Genomic DNA, 18,491 nt, shown 5'->3' on the forward strand with positions numbered 1-18,491 from the left:
ACCAGTCGCAACAGACCCAAGGCCCAGCTCCAGGGCTTGAGCTTCAACATGGAAGTGGCCGCCTCACTCACTTCCGCCCAATGCATGGTGGCCTGGCTAGGGCCGGGCACAGAGCAGGGCCCACGTGTGCGGGAGAGTTAGGAGAAGAGCAGGTGAAGTTGCTCCTTAAAGGAGGGAGAGAATCTACAGGATGCAGCAGAGCCGGGACCATGGGGATGGATGCACTGATTCCCCAGGGGGCTGGAAACATGTGGATCCCCCAGTCGCCCTCCGCAGCTGGATGGACCAGCTGTCGCCTCCCGCCCAGGGGAGCCACTTTCTACAGGGCTTTCGGGCCAGGAGCGTCCCCCAGAGGGGTTGCGGGCAGCTTCGGGCTAGCTTAAAAACCTGCACCCTCTCCTGGGAGCTGTGGGCGCTCCTGAGACCGCGCGGGGCTTTTCCCTCCCTCGCACTTCCCGCGAGCTGCGGGGCCGGGGCAGCGGCGAGGGCGCGGGTGGGGCGGGGTCACTAGGCCGGAAGAGCCGCGCGCTCGGTGGTTGCTGTGGTTACAGCGCCCCCCCGTCGCTATAGCAGCGGCGCAGCCAATGGGCTGGCCGCACGGGGGGCTGGTGACAAGCGGGGCGTGGGGAAGCGCTTGACTGTGGCACCAGGCGGAAGTGCGACCGGAGGGGCGGGGCCGCTCCCGGAAGTGTGGGTGAGGGGACGGCATTGGCTGGGAAGCCCGGAGGCGGCTGCTGCTGCTGCTGCTGGCGGCCGCGGCGTGCGGAGGCGGCTCGTCGAGCCCGGGCGCGTGAGGGGGCCGCGAGCCCCGCGGCGGATCTCGCGAGAGCGGGTCCCGCGCCCCCCCGGCCGGCACTGCGGAGCGGCCCCCCCACCCCCGCGGCGGCAGGAGCCTGGGCCCAGCACTGGAAGATGGCGGCGGCGGTGGTGGCCGGAGGCAGCGGCGGCTCCCGGGCGGCGGGGCGGCCCGGCCTGTGAGACCCAGAGAGGGGGCGGCGGAGGCGGGCAGCGAGTGGCGGAGGATGAGCCTGCTGTGCGCGCAGTACCTCCGGTGAGCGGGGGTGGGGGTGGCCTGCGGGCGCTGCCTGTGCCCGGAGGAGGCCGAGGGGGCAAGGGGCGCCTCCCACCCCCGCGCAGGGCCCCTCTCGGGCGGGGTCTGCCCCCGGCCAGGAAGGAGCTGGGGATGCCCACACCCCCGGGAGGAAGGGCTGGAGGCCAGCGGTCAGCAGCAGCGCACTGGCCCCAGGGGTGAGACATGGGGGAGTCACCTTATTCACATGAGGCAGCTGCCTGTGGCCATGAAGCATCTCAGCCCTTTAGGCAAGGTCAAGCATGGTCGTGTGGCGGGAGGGGGGTTACTTTCCTCCAGTCATGAAGTTGGGAGTCGGTGCAGCGCCTCGCTGGAGTTTGACCGCTCAGCGGGCCCACACGTGACCCCCCGGTGCCAAGCAAAACCCCATACAGGTTTGCTGAGTGCTCTGGATGCCTGGGGTAAGAAAGGCAAGTGAGCAGCAGTTGTTGGACTGCTGGAAGCTCCCACGGTCTCACCTGAGCATGCAGAGCTGTGCAGGTTTTCTTTGTCAGAGCTGGTGAGGTTGCGTGAAGACGGGCCCTGAGGACCAAGCTCCTGGTTCAGTGCTTCATAGGATGAGCAAGTTCTTGAAGTCTAGAAGGCGAAAAGTGCTAGGTACCGTTCTGGGCACTAATGGGGCCTGCTCCTTCGGCTCTGAATCCTCATTTCTCCTTCTGGAGTGGACCAGATATGACAACATGCACCGTTCTCAGTGAAGACTTTAGGCAAGGAAGGATTTGGTACCAGTGACTGTGCTAAAAGGAGATGCTCATCTCATCTGAAGTCTTGGAGAGTGAAGTAAGAACCTCTGAGGAGGCAATGCAGTTAATACTCTTTACTGTTCTGAAAGGCCTTCTGTCCAAGGCCCCCAGTTCAGTAATTTTGGCTGTTGCCCCCACACTATTAATTTCCAAATCTCTACCTTTCTCTGTCTAGTCACATGTTTCTGGCTCCATCTGACTTCTCCTTGGTTGATAAGATACAGTTTAAAATTCATCCATCCAAAACCAAATTTCTTATATTTACTCTTTCTTGTTTTGCTATTGACAATTCCCCTAACCTTCTTGTCTCCCATGCCTATAATTGGTGTTGCATCTGATTTTGATTCTTCTTTTTTGACCCATCCCAACACTCTATTAACATCTCTCACATCTATCCTTTCCTCACTATCTTCAACAGTGCTGCCTGCCCTCCTTGCTGTTGAATTCTTTTTTATTTCAGCTATCCAGATAGTTACCGTTCAAGTTGCATTTGCTCAGTCAAAATCACTTGTCTTCTTCCCCCACCCTCCCTTTGTAAAATTGTTCTGTTAACGTTCTTTATCCTGTCACCCCAAGTTCAAAATCCTCTTCACTCAAATCTGTGCCCTTTCTTTTCATCAGGTCTTTGCTTATCTCTCCACTTATTTCCTAGCTTTGCCTCATATACGAACAGCGCCTAGCATAATAGAACTGAGGAATCTTGAAATTAGTGTAAAAACTTTTTGGAACGGTTCTACTTTTTGCTGAAACCTTATCTTCTCTTAAAAAAAAAAAAATCACCTTAGAAGTTTCTTGTTGGTTTTCTTTACATTTCTCCCTCACCACAACCGTTCTTTGTCTTTTTATTAACCTGCTTGGATAGTAAGTATTTGGGACAGAGAAATTGCGTGATCCACCGTTGTAAAGTATTTTTTCTGACAAATATTGGCGAAACTGGAGAATTGACAGTTTACTTGTGGATTACTGGGGCCCAGTACTATTCGGGAAACAAGTTGGGAATAGAGCCCAGGAATCTTAATTTATGTTTTACTAGGCCTGGACCTTAGCAAGAAGGCTATCTTTTCTCTTATGGTGACATAAGGATTCAAAGTTAAATCCACTGATGGGAGAATAAATGTGCTTAAGGATGCTGATGCATAAGGATAGGTAACAAAAAAGCCTACTAGCTGCTTTACAATATATGAAGGAGACCTGAAAGGCTTTTGTGAAGTGTTTTTTTTTTTTTTTTCTGTATTTTTAGATAGGACATTCAGGTCTCTTCTATTTAAGATGGCTCTATAATAATTGGAGAAGTAGTGAAGTAATGGCTTTGTGAGAATTGAGAGGCTGAAAGAAGAATTAATAAGGGAATAGATTTTAATTCTCCAGCCTTCATTATGCATTTGACTTCATTATAGAGCATTTAGGGTAAAGGGTGTCTTTAAAGATTCAAGACTCTTTTCTATCAACATGCAAGAGCTGACAAACTTCTGAAACTCCTACAGAAACCTCCTAGCAAAATTGTGGGAGGTTAAACTTCATATGCTTGATCTTTCTGAGAGAGTGAGAAACAAGGAGCAAGGAGAAAAAAAAGCATTTGTAGGTCAGTATGAACGATAAAGATATAAAAAAAAGGCAAAACACCAGTTCTTCAAATATCCTTTGCAGATTGTTTTTAAGGGTAGTTGATTGCTTTACATAGGTTCTTGTAGACTTACGTGTCTGTTGCTGCTGGATTCACTCTTGCGGTAATGCACTCTGTTCTATTTGCATTTATGGACAAATAAGGAAAACATCAGAAATGCTGGTCATGGCTTTGTATTAAGTCTGGTGAGAGGAATAGGAAGGTAAGAGATTGAAGCCATAATTACATTCAGGCATTTGAGACCTCTTTCTCATTAATGTTTTTTCAGGAATTGTAGTCCACATGGCTTGTCAGTTCAGAGGAAAGTAGTGCCTAGGGTACGTCTTGTGAATCAAAGTATTTTTGATTTGGATATCTCTCACTCTCAGGTTATTTTGGGAATCCCCAGGTACTCGCCCCACAGCTAGTTGTTAATCTTACAGGAACAGACTTGTCTATATTTGAATGTCTCTTGTGTGTCCTGCTGCAGGTGGAAGAGATGCCTAAAAAAACCCACTCCTAGCTGCATAATCTCTGATGAGGAACTACATGGAGAACAGTCTCCAAAGCTCACTGTCACTTCATCCCTCTTTTAAAAGACACTAGTAGGGGAGGTCAGGGTCAGGATGGAGGAAATGCTGAGTGTATATTTGAAGTAACTTCACATAGATGCAGGCTGTGATTCTGTAAAGAATTATGTATATGCTTAATTTCATGCTCAGCAAGCATTGACTTCATTACAATTTTTTGCTGTACATAAAGCTAAACATGTGCATTATGTCTTATAAGATTTGTTCCCAATTCTAATATTATTGGTGATTTGCCAAAAGGAAAGAGCTTGGTGTATCTGTCTGGACTTGGGGGTGGGCCAAGCAGGTAGTTTGGGAGAAAAAAAAATGTAAAAAGCCACCCAGAAAAACCCACAAGCATAGAAGCAAATTTGATGTGAAATTAGTGGATGTCATGATGCCATTTTAAGTAGCATTTAGGATGGAACTGAACTTTAATAGAAACCTTAATGTTTCTCTTTATTTTATCTTTCTTCATAGAAGATGAAGTTCACTCTTTCCTTTCATGTCTGTATTGAGGGAATAATTGCATAAATGTTAAATAATAAATCTGTTGGTACCTTGAAGCTGTAATTCAGGTGTATTTCATGAAGGTGAGGACTTCAGTTCTTAGCTAAATGTACCATTACTCTTATTAGACCACAGCATCTAGGACTTTGGTAATTCAATTACCTTTTAATTTTATGCTTACACTTAGAAATTCTAGTGCTGACAAATCAGTAGATAGCTTCTTTAGGTTCTTTAAATTCAGACTGTGTATCAGTCCTTGTAGAAAGGCTACTTTCCCTTTTACATATGTCCTGTTTCTTCTCTTGACTGCCTCTTTGCTGTCTCCCTATCATCTGTTCAATGGCACATTTAATCATTTCTTCAGTGTTACCAGAGTAGCTGTACCTAGCCTTACAGCACAAGATTCTGATAAAGCCCAATTAGATCATAACCAATAAAGGCATTCACAGTGCTGCTTGAATCTAAGGCAGGAGGTGGACAATTATTTGGGCTGGAGGGCCACTTAAGGAGTTTTCATGAGCTGTTGAGGTTCTGGTAGGGGGGTGCTGTGGAGAAGCCAGTGAATCCCATCTAGCCCACTGACCACCACCAAGAGCCTAAGAGAGGGCTGTACCTCATACTACTCCAGTCTGTCACAGCTGGGACCAGGCTGGACCTCACAGCACACAGACTCCTCTGCACCTCCATGTCCATCACTCCCCAGCTTCCTGTTGTCGCTGTGAAGTCTTAGCATTATGGTCACGAGCAGCTGGGCCTGCACAAGGTGGGCTGTGATGCAGCATGCCAAGTAGCTGTCCCACCTGCTGCTATTAGCTTATGCTGTTGGGAAAGTTGGGGTTAACTGCCTGGACTTAGTGCCCCACCCACCGGCATGGACTCATTTTGTCAGGTGCTCATGTCTGTGGCTCATTTTGGCAGGTGGGTGGGCCTGGTTGCCAGTGGCTATGGTGCCAGGACTGTGCGGCCACAGGGCCAGCTGGGGGAGGAAGTGGGGGAGGGAGGGGAGGTAGAGTCTGCACTGCCTGGCCTGGCCCAGCACTGGCTGTGGCAGAGGGGGTGGTGTGGAGCGCAGCCCTCCCTCCTTAGGCCCTTAGCAGTGGCTGGGAGGCTGGATATGGCTCATGGGCTATATTTTGCCCACCCCTGATCCACGGGCTGGCCACAAGGTACCAGGTGCTCATAACTATCTAAGGATGAAAACACATTGAGAAAAGCTAAAATTACATTTTTAGGTATAATCTTGCTGTTAACACAGGACTCTGTAAAACACTACTATTTATTGTTTGTTTGTCTTGATATCTGAAATAAGTAAACACACTGGGTACTAGAATTGCTGCTAACTTTTGACACAAGTAGCTCTTCTGAATCTTAATGTAAGATTACATTACAGGGTAATGGTATAAATGGAGGGGGGAAAAATGACTGTAGATGTAAGTTGCTACCTGTGTGTCTGTTATAAACTGGCAATGTTTTGTGGGCATTATATGAGAAGAGGTGCTTAAGGAGGATAGAGAAATAGCTTGGTAGAGTTTTAGGGGGAATATTATTCCAAACATGAAAAACCATATGGAAAAATATTAAAGTTGTTGTGGCAAGGGAAGAAGAGATTAAGTGTGTGAACCAGTTGGTACTGATGCTGAAGGAGGTAACTGATGCATTTAAACGTGGGGGTTATGGAAACGGGTTAAATTGTGCAAGGCCTTGAAAATGTGTACAAGAGGCTTACTCTGATGCAGTGAAGAAGCAACAGCAATTGGAAGAATTTGAAGATGTAGATCATGTGGTTAGAATGATGGGACAGACTGCGATCTTAGCATGTTTGAATGGGTTTGAGAGGAGCTTCAGTAGTGAAACTTTTCTCTGGCCTTGACTAATTGAGGCATGAGAGGAAAGCTTTGGATCTGAGAGGGGTTGCAGTAGTCAAGGCCAGAGAAGTATTATTCAAGACACAAGAGAGGCCTTGACAAGACCTTAGGCAAAATAAACTAGAGAGACATTTGTTAAACTGGTACAATATCTTATGTGCTATATGTGTTTTTCCAACTCTGGACTGTACTCAAATATTCCTGTTTGCAACGGTGATTAATATGCCTCTTTTCAGTTTGGAGTAGCTAACAGTCTGACTTTTCCTTCATCACACCAAACTTCGTAAGTGCTTTTGTCACGATCAGGTCGGTCTCTTACTGTGCTGTATTTGAAGTTAACAGCAAAACAATGGTCTAGTATCCTAGATGAGCAGGTCACTGCAAGTATGTTAGAAATATGCTCCATCTGTTCTGGCTTCTGTTTGCTTCTAGAGGCAATTCACTATTGATCTAATCAAGTGGTTCTCAGCCTTTTTAGCCTCAAGGTCCCCTTTGTACCTCTCCTGAATTTTCAGCACTCCATTTGAGAATCCATGGGCTACAACCTAACTTCAGAAAAGGCATGGATTGGTGCCCAGAGGATAAAATAGTTAAGAACTACTGATCTAGCTGGTGTCAAGTGATGGAAGGACTTAAACAAGCTTGTGCACTTTCTACTGTTTGCCCCTTCCCTGCCTGTACCTGAGGGAGAAAGGGAAGTCTCTACTGGAGGCCGTTCTTGTGGGGTCTCACATGGCTGCAACTGCTCCTGGACCCGCTTCTGCATGTCCTGGGAATGGAAGGAGCACAGTGGACAAGCCAGGCTACAAAATGTGGTTCTGATGCTATGCCAGCTGCCTGAAGCAGAACATGCTGCTGCCAGTGTGGGAGTAGATGGCATAGGGCAGGGGTGGGCAAAATGCAGCCTGGGGCCCAGATGCAGCCCGCCTGGCCATTCTATCTGGCCCATCCTAAAAAATTTAGAAAACTTATATTTATCTGCCCTGGGCTGCCTGTCATGCGGCTCTTGATGGCTTGCCAAAACTAAGCAAGCGGCCTTCTGCCCAAAATAACTGCCTGCCCCGGCATAGGGGCTGCCAGGGGGAGAGCAGTAGTGGCAGCGGTCCCTAGAGGAGTAGCTGCAGGTGCCACTAAGTAGTTGGGGCAGGCATGGTGCACCATGCTGGGGGAGGAGAGCTTTTACCTTCTCACAGGGGCTGGATGACATAGCACCTTTAATGGGATCCTTCAGCACCCTGGTTGAGAGTCACTAATCTAACTTGTTTCTTCCTACTTTAGGGGTCAGCAACCATTTAGGAGCAGTGTGCTGAAATAATGCAGTTTGGTCTGAGGCTGGTTGCTACCTATGACCAGCTTCTAAATGGTTTTGCTGCTGAATTGCCACTGATATTCTGGCTCTGGGGTTGGATTAAATCACTTGGTGGGCTGTTTTGGTTGTTTTTTAGTGTATGAGGAAGGGGGATCCTATGATGGGTGACTAACTGATGCTTGATTGAAAAGTTCCTGGGGGGGCACCTAAACTTCAAAGGAGCATGTCCAAAGGAAGGTACCAACTGTGGAATATTAGTTTGAATGGAGTATCAGAGGAAACCAGCTTGTTGACCTTCAGTGGAAGACGCAGGGCAGCTTTTTCCATCAAACGTTTACTTGGTGATTATTGCTGAGCTCCTGTGTTTTTCTGCTATTCTAGAATAGGTCTCTTTATTGTGGGCTGTTTTAATATTGGTATTTTAACTTGTTGTGCATCCAAGTACCACAGTGATGGCCTTATTAAAAAAAATGAACTAAATCATTGATTACAATAAAAATAGCATGGCATTCAAATAACTTATAAAATCTTATAACCTTTTTATGTGAAAGATACTCCAGTAAAAACTACTTTCCCAAACAAGACTAACTCCCCTCATTCAACAGACCTTGCCAGTTGGCTTGAAGTACTAGCCTTTGCAAATAAAGCTTTACTGATTCCAGGTGATCAGAAGCTGCTGTATCCTATCTTTTGTTGTTTGCTGAGGGAATGTGCTTTAAATTTGAGATTTGATTATTGGGAGAACAACTGCTTAAATGAGAACAAACTGGCTCATTGCTCAAAATGGCCTGGGTTCATGTAAGAAGGATCAGACTTGAACATTTGGGGAACTGCTGCTTTGAGCGTGCGTGTGTGTGTGTGTTTCTCTGGGGACAAATAGCAGCGGTACATAGTTGTGCCTCTGCTTCTTGTCCCTGGGGAATGCTCGTGCACATGTGCTCTGGTGCATAGCAAATTGCCCTGGGTGGTGTAGTGGAGGCTGGCCCCTCCAGCCTTAACTGGGGTCCTGGGTGCTTCCCAGGGCTCCAGTGGCGGTGATCCAGCACACTGAGACTGGCTGGCAGCCAGAGCATGGCTCCAGTTGGCCAGGCTTCAGTTTTGCACAGTGCATGCTGCTACTACATGCACTGCCCTGCTTTTTTTCTAGATGTGGGGTTTTTTGACACCAGAGTCTCTTGTCAAAAAATCACTTGCTGCGCTGCAAATTAGCAGCACAGTGAATGCCTGCATGTGCAGCGTGTGCGCTTTGCATCACCTCACACAGGTTTGCAGCACTGCATACAGCACGTGCACACTTGTTTGGATGTGCCCTTGGGATCTTGACTTCCTTGCTGCTCGGTTTCAGCCAATGAAGGTCAGGAAAAGTAATTCTAGACCTTTTTTGTAGCAGTAGGAGAGGGAGGAGATGGCAATTGACCTATTGGAACATCAGCTGTACCACTGCTCCTCTGATCTTATTGAAGGAAAAGCTTCAGTGAGTGTTGGAGTCCCGAAAATAATGTTCCATCGCTGCCGCTGTTATAATGACTCAGAGTAGCAGTTTCTTAATAGAAGAACACAGTCCTCAAAGGGGATGACAGAAGAGTAATGAAGAGTTAATCTAAGATCCTGATTCAAAACTTGAAACCCCTTCATCACTTCATTTAAAATCTGCATACACGCCCCTGGAAAGGAAAATGAAACTTAACTTAAAACACAGTCTTATATTTAGGGACCTACCTAAATTGTGACCAAAGTTTAGCAGCACCTTTAATTTCACTCTTTGCTGTGTCCGCCCTCCTGTTCCCTCCTCTCCTGCTGCTGAATGGATAAGAGGCAATAAATGCTGCTTGGCTACTCTACAGCAAGGGGGCAGGGGGAAAGCAGTGAAAATAGCAAGATTAAAGGTACCACTGTACCACAAACTTCCACTGTGATTTTGGTAGCTCCCTGCTTATATTCCCTTACTGCAGCTTAAGAAAATCATACGTTTGTTTGTGGGACTTTTTTTTCAACATACTGCTGTTGAGGTGGTATGTTGTGCTCTAGGAAGCACAAGTGAAGACTTTTCTGCAAAGGCTGTTGCTATCTGGATTCTCCTTCATCTTCTGTCCCTTCCTCCTTCATTCTTTGTTTTGGGAGATCCTAATATGTGGTGTAGGGCTACATAAGTAATCAAGGCTCTGTTTGCTTTGTCCTCAGCACCTCATTGCTGTCTGCAGTGAAACTGTGACTATAATGATTTCATACCATACAGGTTTAGTCAATGTGTATTTATTTTTGCTGTAGGTCACAAGGGTGCTTAGAGTACTACCATTGTACTGATTTCATTACCAGAATCTGCTTGGTTGGCTCTGTCCTCTGAGTGTTACCTTTCTAGTCTTTAGATCATGCATGTAAATCTGGTGACCTTTTCCTCAGTCTGAAAGCTTTAGGTCTGTAGCATTGTTCATATAGTATTAATGACTAGATGACTAATTGATCTTGGAAGCATTTCTCAGCCCTCCAAAATAAATGGAGGAGCAGTAGAATAATACAGGTCTCATTGTTGTCATCTTTCCCATTTGGGCTCCCAAGAAGAACAGACATGGTTTTGATAGTGTCAGGCAGGTTCCCAAAGTGAAGAAAGGCTGGCTCAGGTGATGTCTTCATAGCGTATAGTTATGTTGCATTGAATTACTTTACTCACTGCCCATGTGCAGTGTAATGCTTAGAGTTAAGATGGAATAAACTTCTGAGCCATGTTGACCCAGCTTGATTTTTCCTCTTTATATTCTAGTAGGACTTTTGGATGACTCACTCTGGCTTTTGTACTTGAGGGATAATTCTGTGGAACCAGAAGGGCCTGAGTCTTGCAATTGGTTGCACTGATGTTAGTGACTGACTGAATTTCATTAATGGGACTCAAATCAAGACCTTTAAGGTACTTTGGGGTCTGGCCAAAGTTAATTTTCTCTTCAGCCTCTAGGACAGAAAACATTAAGTTATTCTTTAAGAGCTGCTTGTGATGTTTCTGATACATCAGTTAAAAGTTTTACCATCTCCAATGGCACCATCCATCTTAGCTTTTCCTCTTGTCTAGTGTTTGTACATGTAAATTTTTTTCCCTCTGTAATCTTCCTATTTTGCTAGATTCAATTCATGTACTTGGTATTATATTGTAACATTCATAAATTTCCCTAGGTTCCAGTTCATCTTGGCTGCTTGCAGACGTTTAAAAAAAAAAACAAAACCCAGACAAATGAAAAAACATGCTTTACCGGAAGAAGCAGTGCATTACTTTGACCTGGCTCTACAGTGTCTATATAGATCAGGCACTTCAGCGGGGTTTTTTGTTTTTATCTACATTTTGTCGGGGTTTTATCTGATTTTATCTAATAGCTGATTAAATCAGCTATTAGATAAAAGTGACAAAAAGCTCCACTAAAGCGCCTGATCTATACAGATGTTGGGTAAGCCAAGTTCAGCTAACACAGTGCCTCTTTTGGGCATGTGGTTGGCTCAGTGTGTGGACATATGGAGTTCAAATTTAACGTGCTATTTTTTCGGTTTGTATGTTTTTGTTCATTTTTGTTCTTTTTTTTTTTAGTCTCCAAGCAGCCCTTCTTTCTAGGAGAAAGCTCCATTCGGGGCAAGTGCTCAGTCTGTTTTACCTACTTCATGTTTAACTCTGGAATATTGGAAAAGCCACTTCATACATTGGAGAGTAAAGCTCTTTGGCACTAGATGCACACTACCATCTTCTCTTAAGATTTATTACCAAATGTCTTTTAGCCTGGCCCATGGCTTTGAGGATTCCATAGCAGACCAGTCACTTCTCATCACTGACACTATGGAGCATTTGGATTCTTAAATCTGTTGAGGTAGCTTTATGTTAGAGGTGCACCAATACACGAGTCCGATATTGGATTGGCACTGATATAAAGAAAATTGATTGCATCGGAAATTGGCCTGATGTGGCTTATAATTTGGCCAATACATGCCCTTGCATGCGTTCACCAGCGCAGCGTGGAGGCAGCAAGGAGCACAGCCCGGGGTCATGGAGAGCTGCGTGCAGCTGATAAGTTTGTGGTAGAAGGGGAGGAGGGAGGGAAGGGGCATGGGGGGGCAGATCAATGTCCCCCTCCCCCGGTGAGGGAGGGAGTGGGGCAGGCGCTGCCCAGCGGGGCAGGGTGGGGTGTGGAATGGAGCTGTAGCTCATCCGGGGGGGGGGGTGGGGAGGGTGACTCCTGCCACTGTGTGCACCCTGGGAGAGTGCGGAGTGGGGGTTGGGGGACTGCCACTGTGGGCTTGGGCTGGGGCTGCCCTGGGCTCTTCCCGGTGCATGGAGGCTGTGCTCGGGGCTGTGGTGCCACACTCAGGGCTGTGCTCCCATTGCATGGGGCCTGTGCTCGGGGTGGGCTGCAGCGGTGTTGGGAGAGGGGCTATGGGGGGCAGGGTTGCTGCCACCCCAGATTTTACCATAGACCCACCCTTGCTCATCGCCCTGTCCCAGTGCCACCGTCACTCACCCTGAGCACAGCCTTGCCCCCACCCCTCCGTCCTGCACCCCCTGGATGAGTCGTGACTCCATCCCATGTCCTGCCCTGGCTAAGCAGTGCCTGCCCCAGCCCCGCTCCCTCCCTCGCCACAGGGGCCTTGGATCTGCCCCTCCGCGCTCTCCATCCACCACAACAGACTTACAAGCTGCACGCAGGTGTATCAATAGTCAGATCAGTTTTGGTTGATATGTCTCCTTAAAAATCAGCTATCGGTATCGGCCCCCAAAATCTCTATTGGTGCGGCACTGCTTTGTCTGACAAGTGACACTTTGGTTTTTGGACCTTCCTGCTCTTAGTTTATTTTGAAGAAACTGGCAACTAATGGTGCTTTGACTAATTTTAAAACCATTTGGAGAAGGCAGGTGATTGAGTTTCCCAAACAAGACCAGGTGAGACCAATGTCAGGTACTTCTCAAATTGCTGTATATTGTGATGGTTCTTTCTAGCTGAAGAGAGAAGTGAGTGGGGGCAGAAGAGATAAGGTGCCTATGGGTTTCCTGTGAATATTGATGAAGGTGGTGGGCACAACTGAGATGGGTGTTTCTTAAACAGGTGTTCAGTGCCAGGGGAAGATGTATGTATGTATTCTGTGATCGTATAGCATTTTGTGCCACAGAACTTTTGTATCATTCAGCACACTGTCTGAAGCTGCTTCAAAAAGAAATTCAGGTTGTGCAGTGAAGGAAATCATGTTGGAACCAAATCTTATTTGGTGTAGGTATACAGGGTCTGAGGCAGCGGGTTGTGGGAAGAGAAAGGAGGTCAAGTAGCTAATGCAAGTGCAGGCTTCCCTCTGGAATTGGATTCTGTCCTGTTTTTGGCCACAGAGTTGAAAGGCCTGTTAACACCAAGAACTTCTCCTGAATATATGCCTAAAGTAAATTCTTGTCTCCTAGGTACAGCATTAACTTAGTATTAACTACATTATGAAGGAACTAAATTCCAAGTTCCATTGTAAGGTTCTCTTGGGATTTGCATGTAAAAAAAGAAATTTGTTTTTTTAAATGTTATTGTTGTGTCGTGTTCCTTCTCCTCCCCTCCCTCCCCCCCCTCCCCCCAGCTTTACAACATGTATGCTTATTAAAGCTATGCATGCATTTACTTTAAGGTCGAAGTATTTCAGACTGACTCCTTTTAAAACTTTGAAATAGGGAGTGCAACCTTTTTGCATATATCTACCTAACAAATTGCTGAATTTTGCCCTTGAAGACTTTAGACCCAAGTAAAATTAAAGTCTTGTATTTAGTTAAGAAATGTTTTTTAAAAGTGATTTTTTTTTTAAACTGCAGATTTAATTACTAGCTTATTCTGTGGAGGCTATTTGATGTATTATTCATCAACATTTGGTGAACAATGTATTATAATTTCAGGTGTCAATGTTATGAAAATTTGCAAGAGAAGTAGCATAGACTCTTATCTCCTCCAGAGTTAATGCTTGCCTAAGATACCAAGACCAAGGGAGAGGGAGTTCTTCAATGTTTTCTTGTGAAACAGGCCAACAAATCAGTTGAGGTGACCAGCATCGCTGGCCTATGTCTTTTATACCTAACCTGTAGTGTGCAACATTAAAATTGTTATTATTTATCTTGGGACATTCACAAGAGAGAGGGTGCTTTGGCTAGAGACTGTAGGGCTTTGTGGAGTGGACAGACCTTCTGCATACGCCCAAGTCTATATCTGAGTAGTGCTCAACCCCCAGTGCTGTCACCTGGCCTGCGGGGCTTCCCACAGACCCAAGGGAATCCTCCTGGACTGTGAGCCTGTGGGCTAGATCAGCCAGATGAAGGTGTCATTGAGCCCTGCTCTCAGTGCATGGGGCTGGGCAGAGGTGATGCAGGGCTGGCCCTGTGCCATTTATTTGGCCCTTGCAGCCAAAAGGTTGAGCACCTGTAGTATATCTTAACAAGAGTGAGAACTCCAGTAGCCTGGAGTTACTGGGCAGGAGGAGGAGGAAATACTCATAAATTCCAAATGGTACTATAAAAGGGAGATTTAAATAGTAAAAGTGACTTTGAACCTGAAATTGTCAGGAGATGTTAGTCTTTCTTGTTTCTCTCCTAAAGAGCAACTCTGCCTTCAGTCTTCTGTGTACCTTAGAAAATTTGTGGAAAAACTGTACTGTCTCCCACAGAGTCCAGAGTTGCACAGCCTTACTAGTTAATAGATTCATAGATATTAGGGTCGGAAGGGACCTTAGCAGATCATTGAGTCCGACCCCCTGCTCTGGGCGGGAAAGAGTGCTGAGGTCAGACAACCCCAGCCGGGTGTCTGTCTAGCCTCCTCTTAAAGACCCCCAAGCTAAGGGAGAGCACCACCACCCTTGGAAGCCAATTCCAGATTTTGGCAACCCTTACCGTAAAAAAGTTTTCTGATGTCTAACCTAAATCTGCTGTCTGTCAGTTTGTGGCCATTGTTCCTAGTTACTCTAAGGGGTGCCCTGGTAAACAGAGCATCTCCTATTCCTTGGTGGTGCCTCCCCCCCCCCGATGAATTTGTAGGTGGCTACAAGATCACCTCTTAGCCTTCTCTTGCAGAGGCTGAAAGAGATCCAGGGCCCTCAATCTCTCCTCATAGGGCTTTGCCTCCAGGCCCCTAACCGTATGAGTGACCCTCTTCTGAACCTTCTCAAAGGTCCACATCCTCTTGAAGCGTAATGACCAAAACTGGATGCAGTACTCCAGCTACGGCCTGACCAATGCCACATAAAGGGGAAGTATTACCTTCTTGGACCTGTTTGTCATGCACTTGCTAATGCATGAGAAAGTGCGGTTAGCTTTACCGATCACTTCATCACATTGACGACTCATGTTCATCTTGGAGTCGGCAGTGACTCCAAGATCCCTTTTTGCTGCTGTGCTGCTGAGAAGGTCTTCCCCTAGCCTGTAAGCGTGCTGTTGATTCCTTCTTCCTAGGCGCAGCACCTTGCAGTTGTCCTTATTGAACTGCATCCTATTCTATTCTGCCCACTCTTCCAACCTGTCTAGATCTGCCTGTATTCGTTCCCTAACCTCAAACGTGTTAACTTTACCCCATAATTTGGTATCATCTGTGAATTTGGATAGAGTGCTTTCTATGCCCTCATCCAAGTCACTGATGAAGACATTGAACAGCACCAGTCCAAGGACTGAGCCTTGCGGGACTCCACTGCTGATACCTTTCCAGGTCAATACTGACCTATCCACCACCACTGTCTGGGTGCGACCCCCTAAGCCAATTTGCCACACACCTGACTGTGTAATCATCTACATCACAGTTGCTCAGTTTATCTATGACAATATAATGCAATACCATATCAAAGGCCTTCTTACAATCCAAGTAGATGACATCCACCTTGATTCCTGTGTCTAAGCATTTGGTGACCTGGTCATAAAAAGAAACAAGGTTGGTCGGGCGGGATCTACCTGCTGTGAATCTGTGCTGGTTGCCCTTTAGCATTGCTTTCCTCGCTGGACTCCCACAGATGTGATCCTTAATAATTTTAGGGCCTTGCAGGTCAAAACCAGCACTTAAATCCCAATCCTTTTCTCCAAAACATTTTCTCTTTGTTCTCTCTTCTCTGCTGCTTGTTGCCATCCACATCCTCAGCAATTACAAATCGTACCAGCTTCCTAGTTGCCAAAAGGCGTATCTATCCAGGGGAGAAATTTTAATGGCTTAGTTACTACTGTGAATGACTTTTCTCAGAATAATAGTTGCTTTACTTCTCTGTTCTAAAAGCATGCTAATTTGGAAATAAAATTTATTATATTTCATAAATAACTGGATTAGTTGTTGCTATCAAATATTTTATGTTAACAAGCCTGGGAATCTTCCTTTTTTCACCTCCCTAGCTTTATGGCTGTTCTGTCTGTACCAGTGGTGCTCAACCTTTTCATTCAGGAGGCTGGATGGGCAATGTCTGAACCCTTTGCAGGCTGGATCCAGCTGGTGGACCCAGTCTGGCTCTGGGCACAGCAAAGACCTATCTGTCTATGTGAGAGGGGTGGGGGGCAACCCAGCCCCAATCCAGCAGTATGGAGGAGGAGCCTGGCTCAGTCTCATGTGGGGAGGTGGGGAAGGGAAGGGTTGTGGTCTGGCCCTAGCCCTGAACCGGCTGTCCAATCTATACCTGACACATTACTTACTGTGGGCAGATGTGCAAGTAAAATTTTAGAAGTTATAAGTATTTTAGAAGTAAATTGTAAGCAAGTTGGTAGATTGGAAGAGATTCTTGAATTCACCTCTTGTTTTATGAAACTTGTTTTTCTTTTCATTCGTCTTTATAATTGTTGGCTTGCAATGAAGAACTCTGCTTTCTTGTTTTTTAAAGAGACCCATGGAAATTTGAGACTTAGATTAAAATTTCCTGTCCTGAAAAAGGGAAGGAGTGGGGCAGAGGCAGGCACTGCCCAGCCACAGTAGGGTGGAGCACAGGGTGGAGCCAGCGGCTCACCCAGGGGGCGGCTCCCACAGCTGTGCGTACTGTTGGGGGAGGCATGGGGCGGGGCATGCGCCCCCCAATTTGTGTGTGGGGCAAGGGCGGGCTGTGCATTGTGCTCAAGGCTGGTGCCAGCCTCTTCCTAGTGGCTGCACTCGTGGTCAGGGCAGGGTGGGCAGCACTGGTGGGCGGCCTATGGGGAGGGCTAGAGCCACCCCAAAATTCACCATAGACTCCCCTTCTAGCGCTACCACTGCCCACTCTGTCCTGCTGGCCTGATCACAGCCACCAGTGAGAGGCTGGCAGCTGCATGTTTGGGGCTGGTGGCATACCCCTTTGCCTTGTGCACAGATTGGGGGGCATATGCCCCCCATGTCTCCCTCAGGGGTGCACGCAGCGGCAGGAGCCGCCCCTCCTCTCTCTGCCCCCTTGCGCCCCCCAGACCAGCCACCAGCTCTGTCACTTACCAGCTGAATGCTGCTCTCCAAGCTGCCGGGCTGTACTCCTGGCCGCGTGCATGCTGCAGCTGCGCATATGCACGCAAGATTTTTTGGTGACATTACCAGACACATCAGCCAAAAAAAGCCGATTGCTGATAATGTCAATTTTCCTTTTATCAGTGCTGATACGATATGAACTAATGTATTGGTGCACCTCTAGTTAAAATGAAGGATGGTGACAAACAGCCATAGTATTCAGCAAGATTATTGATTTTTTCTAAGGTCTCTTTGAAATTGAAAGTAACTTTTGCATCTCTGGTATTAAACCAAGTGTTGAATGGAGATGTTCTTTTGAACAGTGTCGTTGCCGATGACTTGAAGGGACACAAGTGGAGAAGAACATAGCTTTTTATTAAGTTTGAACATGAAACCCTTTCTTGTAGTTTGAAATAAATTGTTTTAAAATCCTTTAGTAACTTGGTTTCCCTGTTCAGAGCATCTAAAACAAATGGTTACCTTAGAAACTATGTTGCCAGCTGTAGGAGATGGGGAAGTAAACTAAAATAGTTCAGTGATTCACTCACCCTTGCCTTACCTTATTTAGAAAGAAAACCCTATGGATGGTGTTGGGGAAAAAAGCTACCAGAGCATAATATCAGTTAGTCTTCATTTTAAAATAATGTGAAGGTTTACTTAAGCATTTCTAATCTTTCATTTTTTCTAAGAGTAATGGCTAAAATCTTTGGGAAACTCAGTCATTCTCTACTACAGCAGTTCCCAAACTCGGACAGATTGCACACCACCAAGTTAAAATGATGCAAACTTAAGTACCACCAGCAATTTTTTTGTCATATAAAGTAATTATAATAAATCTGTTAACGTGTACCATTGACAGGTTGTCTGCGTACCACTGATGGTACCCGTACCACAGATTGGGCACTTCTGCTCTACTATTCTTAACTGTTTTATTCCTACCTATTCTCCTTGTAATTTAAATACCTCATCAACCAATCTGCTGTCAGTCTAGATCTCTAACAGCCACTTATTTTGAATGTCTGTGGAATACTTGTAGAGACATTATATCAGTGATTCTCAACTAGGGTGACACAGTACCCTGAGGTTCCTTGAGATCTCTTCAAGAATGCCACAGGGTGAAACACAATACTGGCATTGTTGGGTTTGCAAGCATGTCTTGTACACTAAGCCCAGAGATTTGAAATAGAAAACAACAGTGTCATAAACATTCTGACCTTGTATGTACTCATTGCCCATATGTTTTGACTAATCAGATTCTGGTCCTCACATGCATACCCTAGATTTTCATGAATTAGACATCATCATTAACAACTTCAGCATTAATATTCATATCTAAAGTCTGAACAGCCAAACTAAAACAAACAAGAAGACAAAATGAAACAGCCAGAT

At 46.1% G+C, this 18,491-nt stretch overlaps 1 protein-coding gene across 2 annotated transcripts in view; it reads left to right on the forward strand.

The window, feature by feature from the left end:
* Positions 1-705: 705 nt before the first annotated feature.
* The window catches only part of SMG7 (SMG7 nonsense mediated mRNA decay factor), an 83,283-nt gene continuing 65,497 nt past the window's right edge, over positions 706-18,491 (forward strand). Inside the window, exon 1 of one of the 2 annotated variants that reach the window (XM_014596025.3) lies at positions 706-1,051. In XM_014596025.3, the coding sequence (XP_014451511.1) occupies positions 1,023-1,051 (29 nt within the window). In that variant the 5' untranslated portion in view covers positions 706-1,022. The remainder of the gene's footprint in view (positions 1,052-18,491) is intronic. The other variant, XM_014596024.3, reaches the window with a different exon arrangement.

This window comes from Alligator mississippiensis, chromosome 5, assembly GCF_030867095.1.
Source record: "Alligator mississippiensis isolate rAllMis1 chromosome 5, rAllMis1, whole genome shotgun sequence".
NCBI lineage: Eukaryota > Metazoa > Chordata > Crocodylia > Alligatoridae > Alligator > Alligator mississippiensis.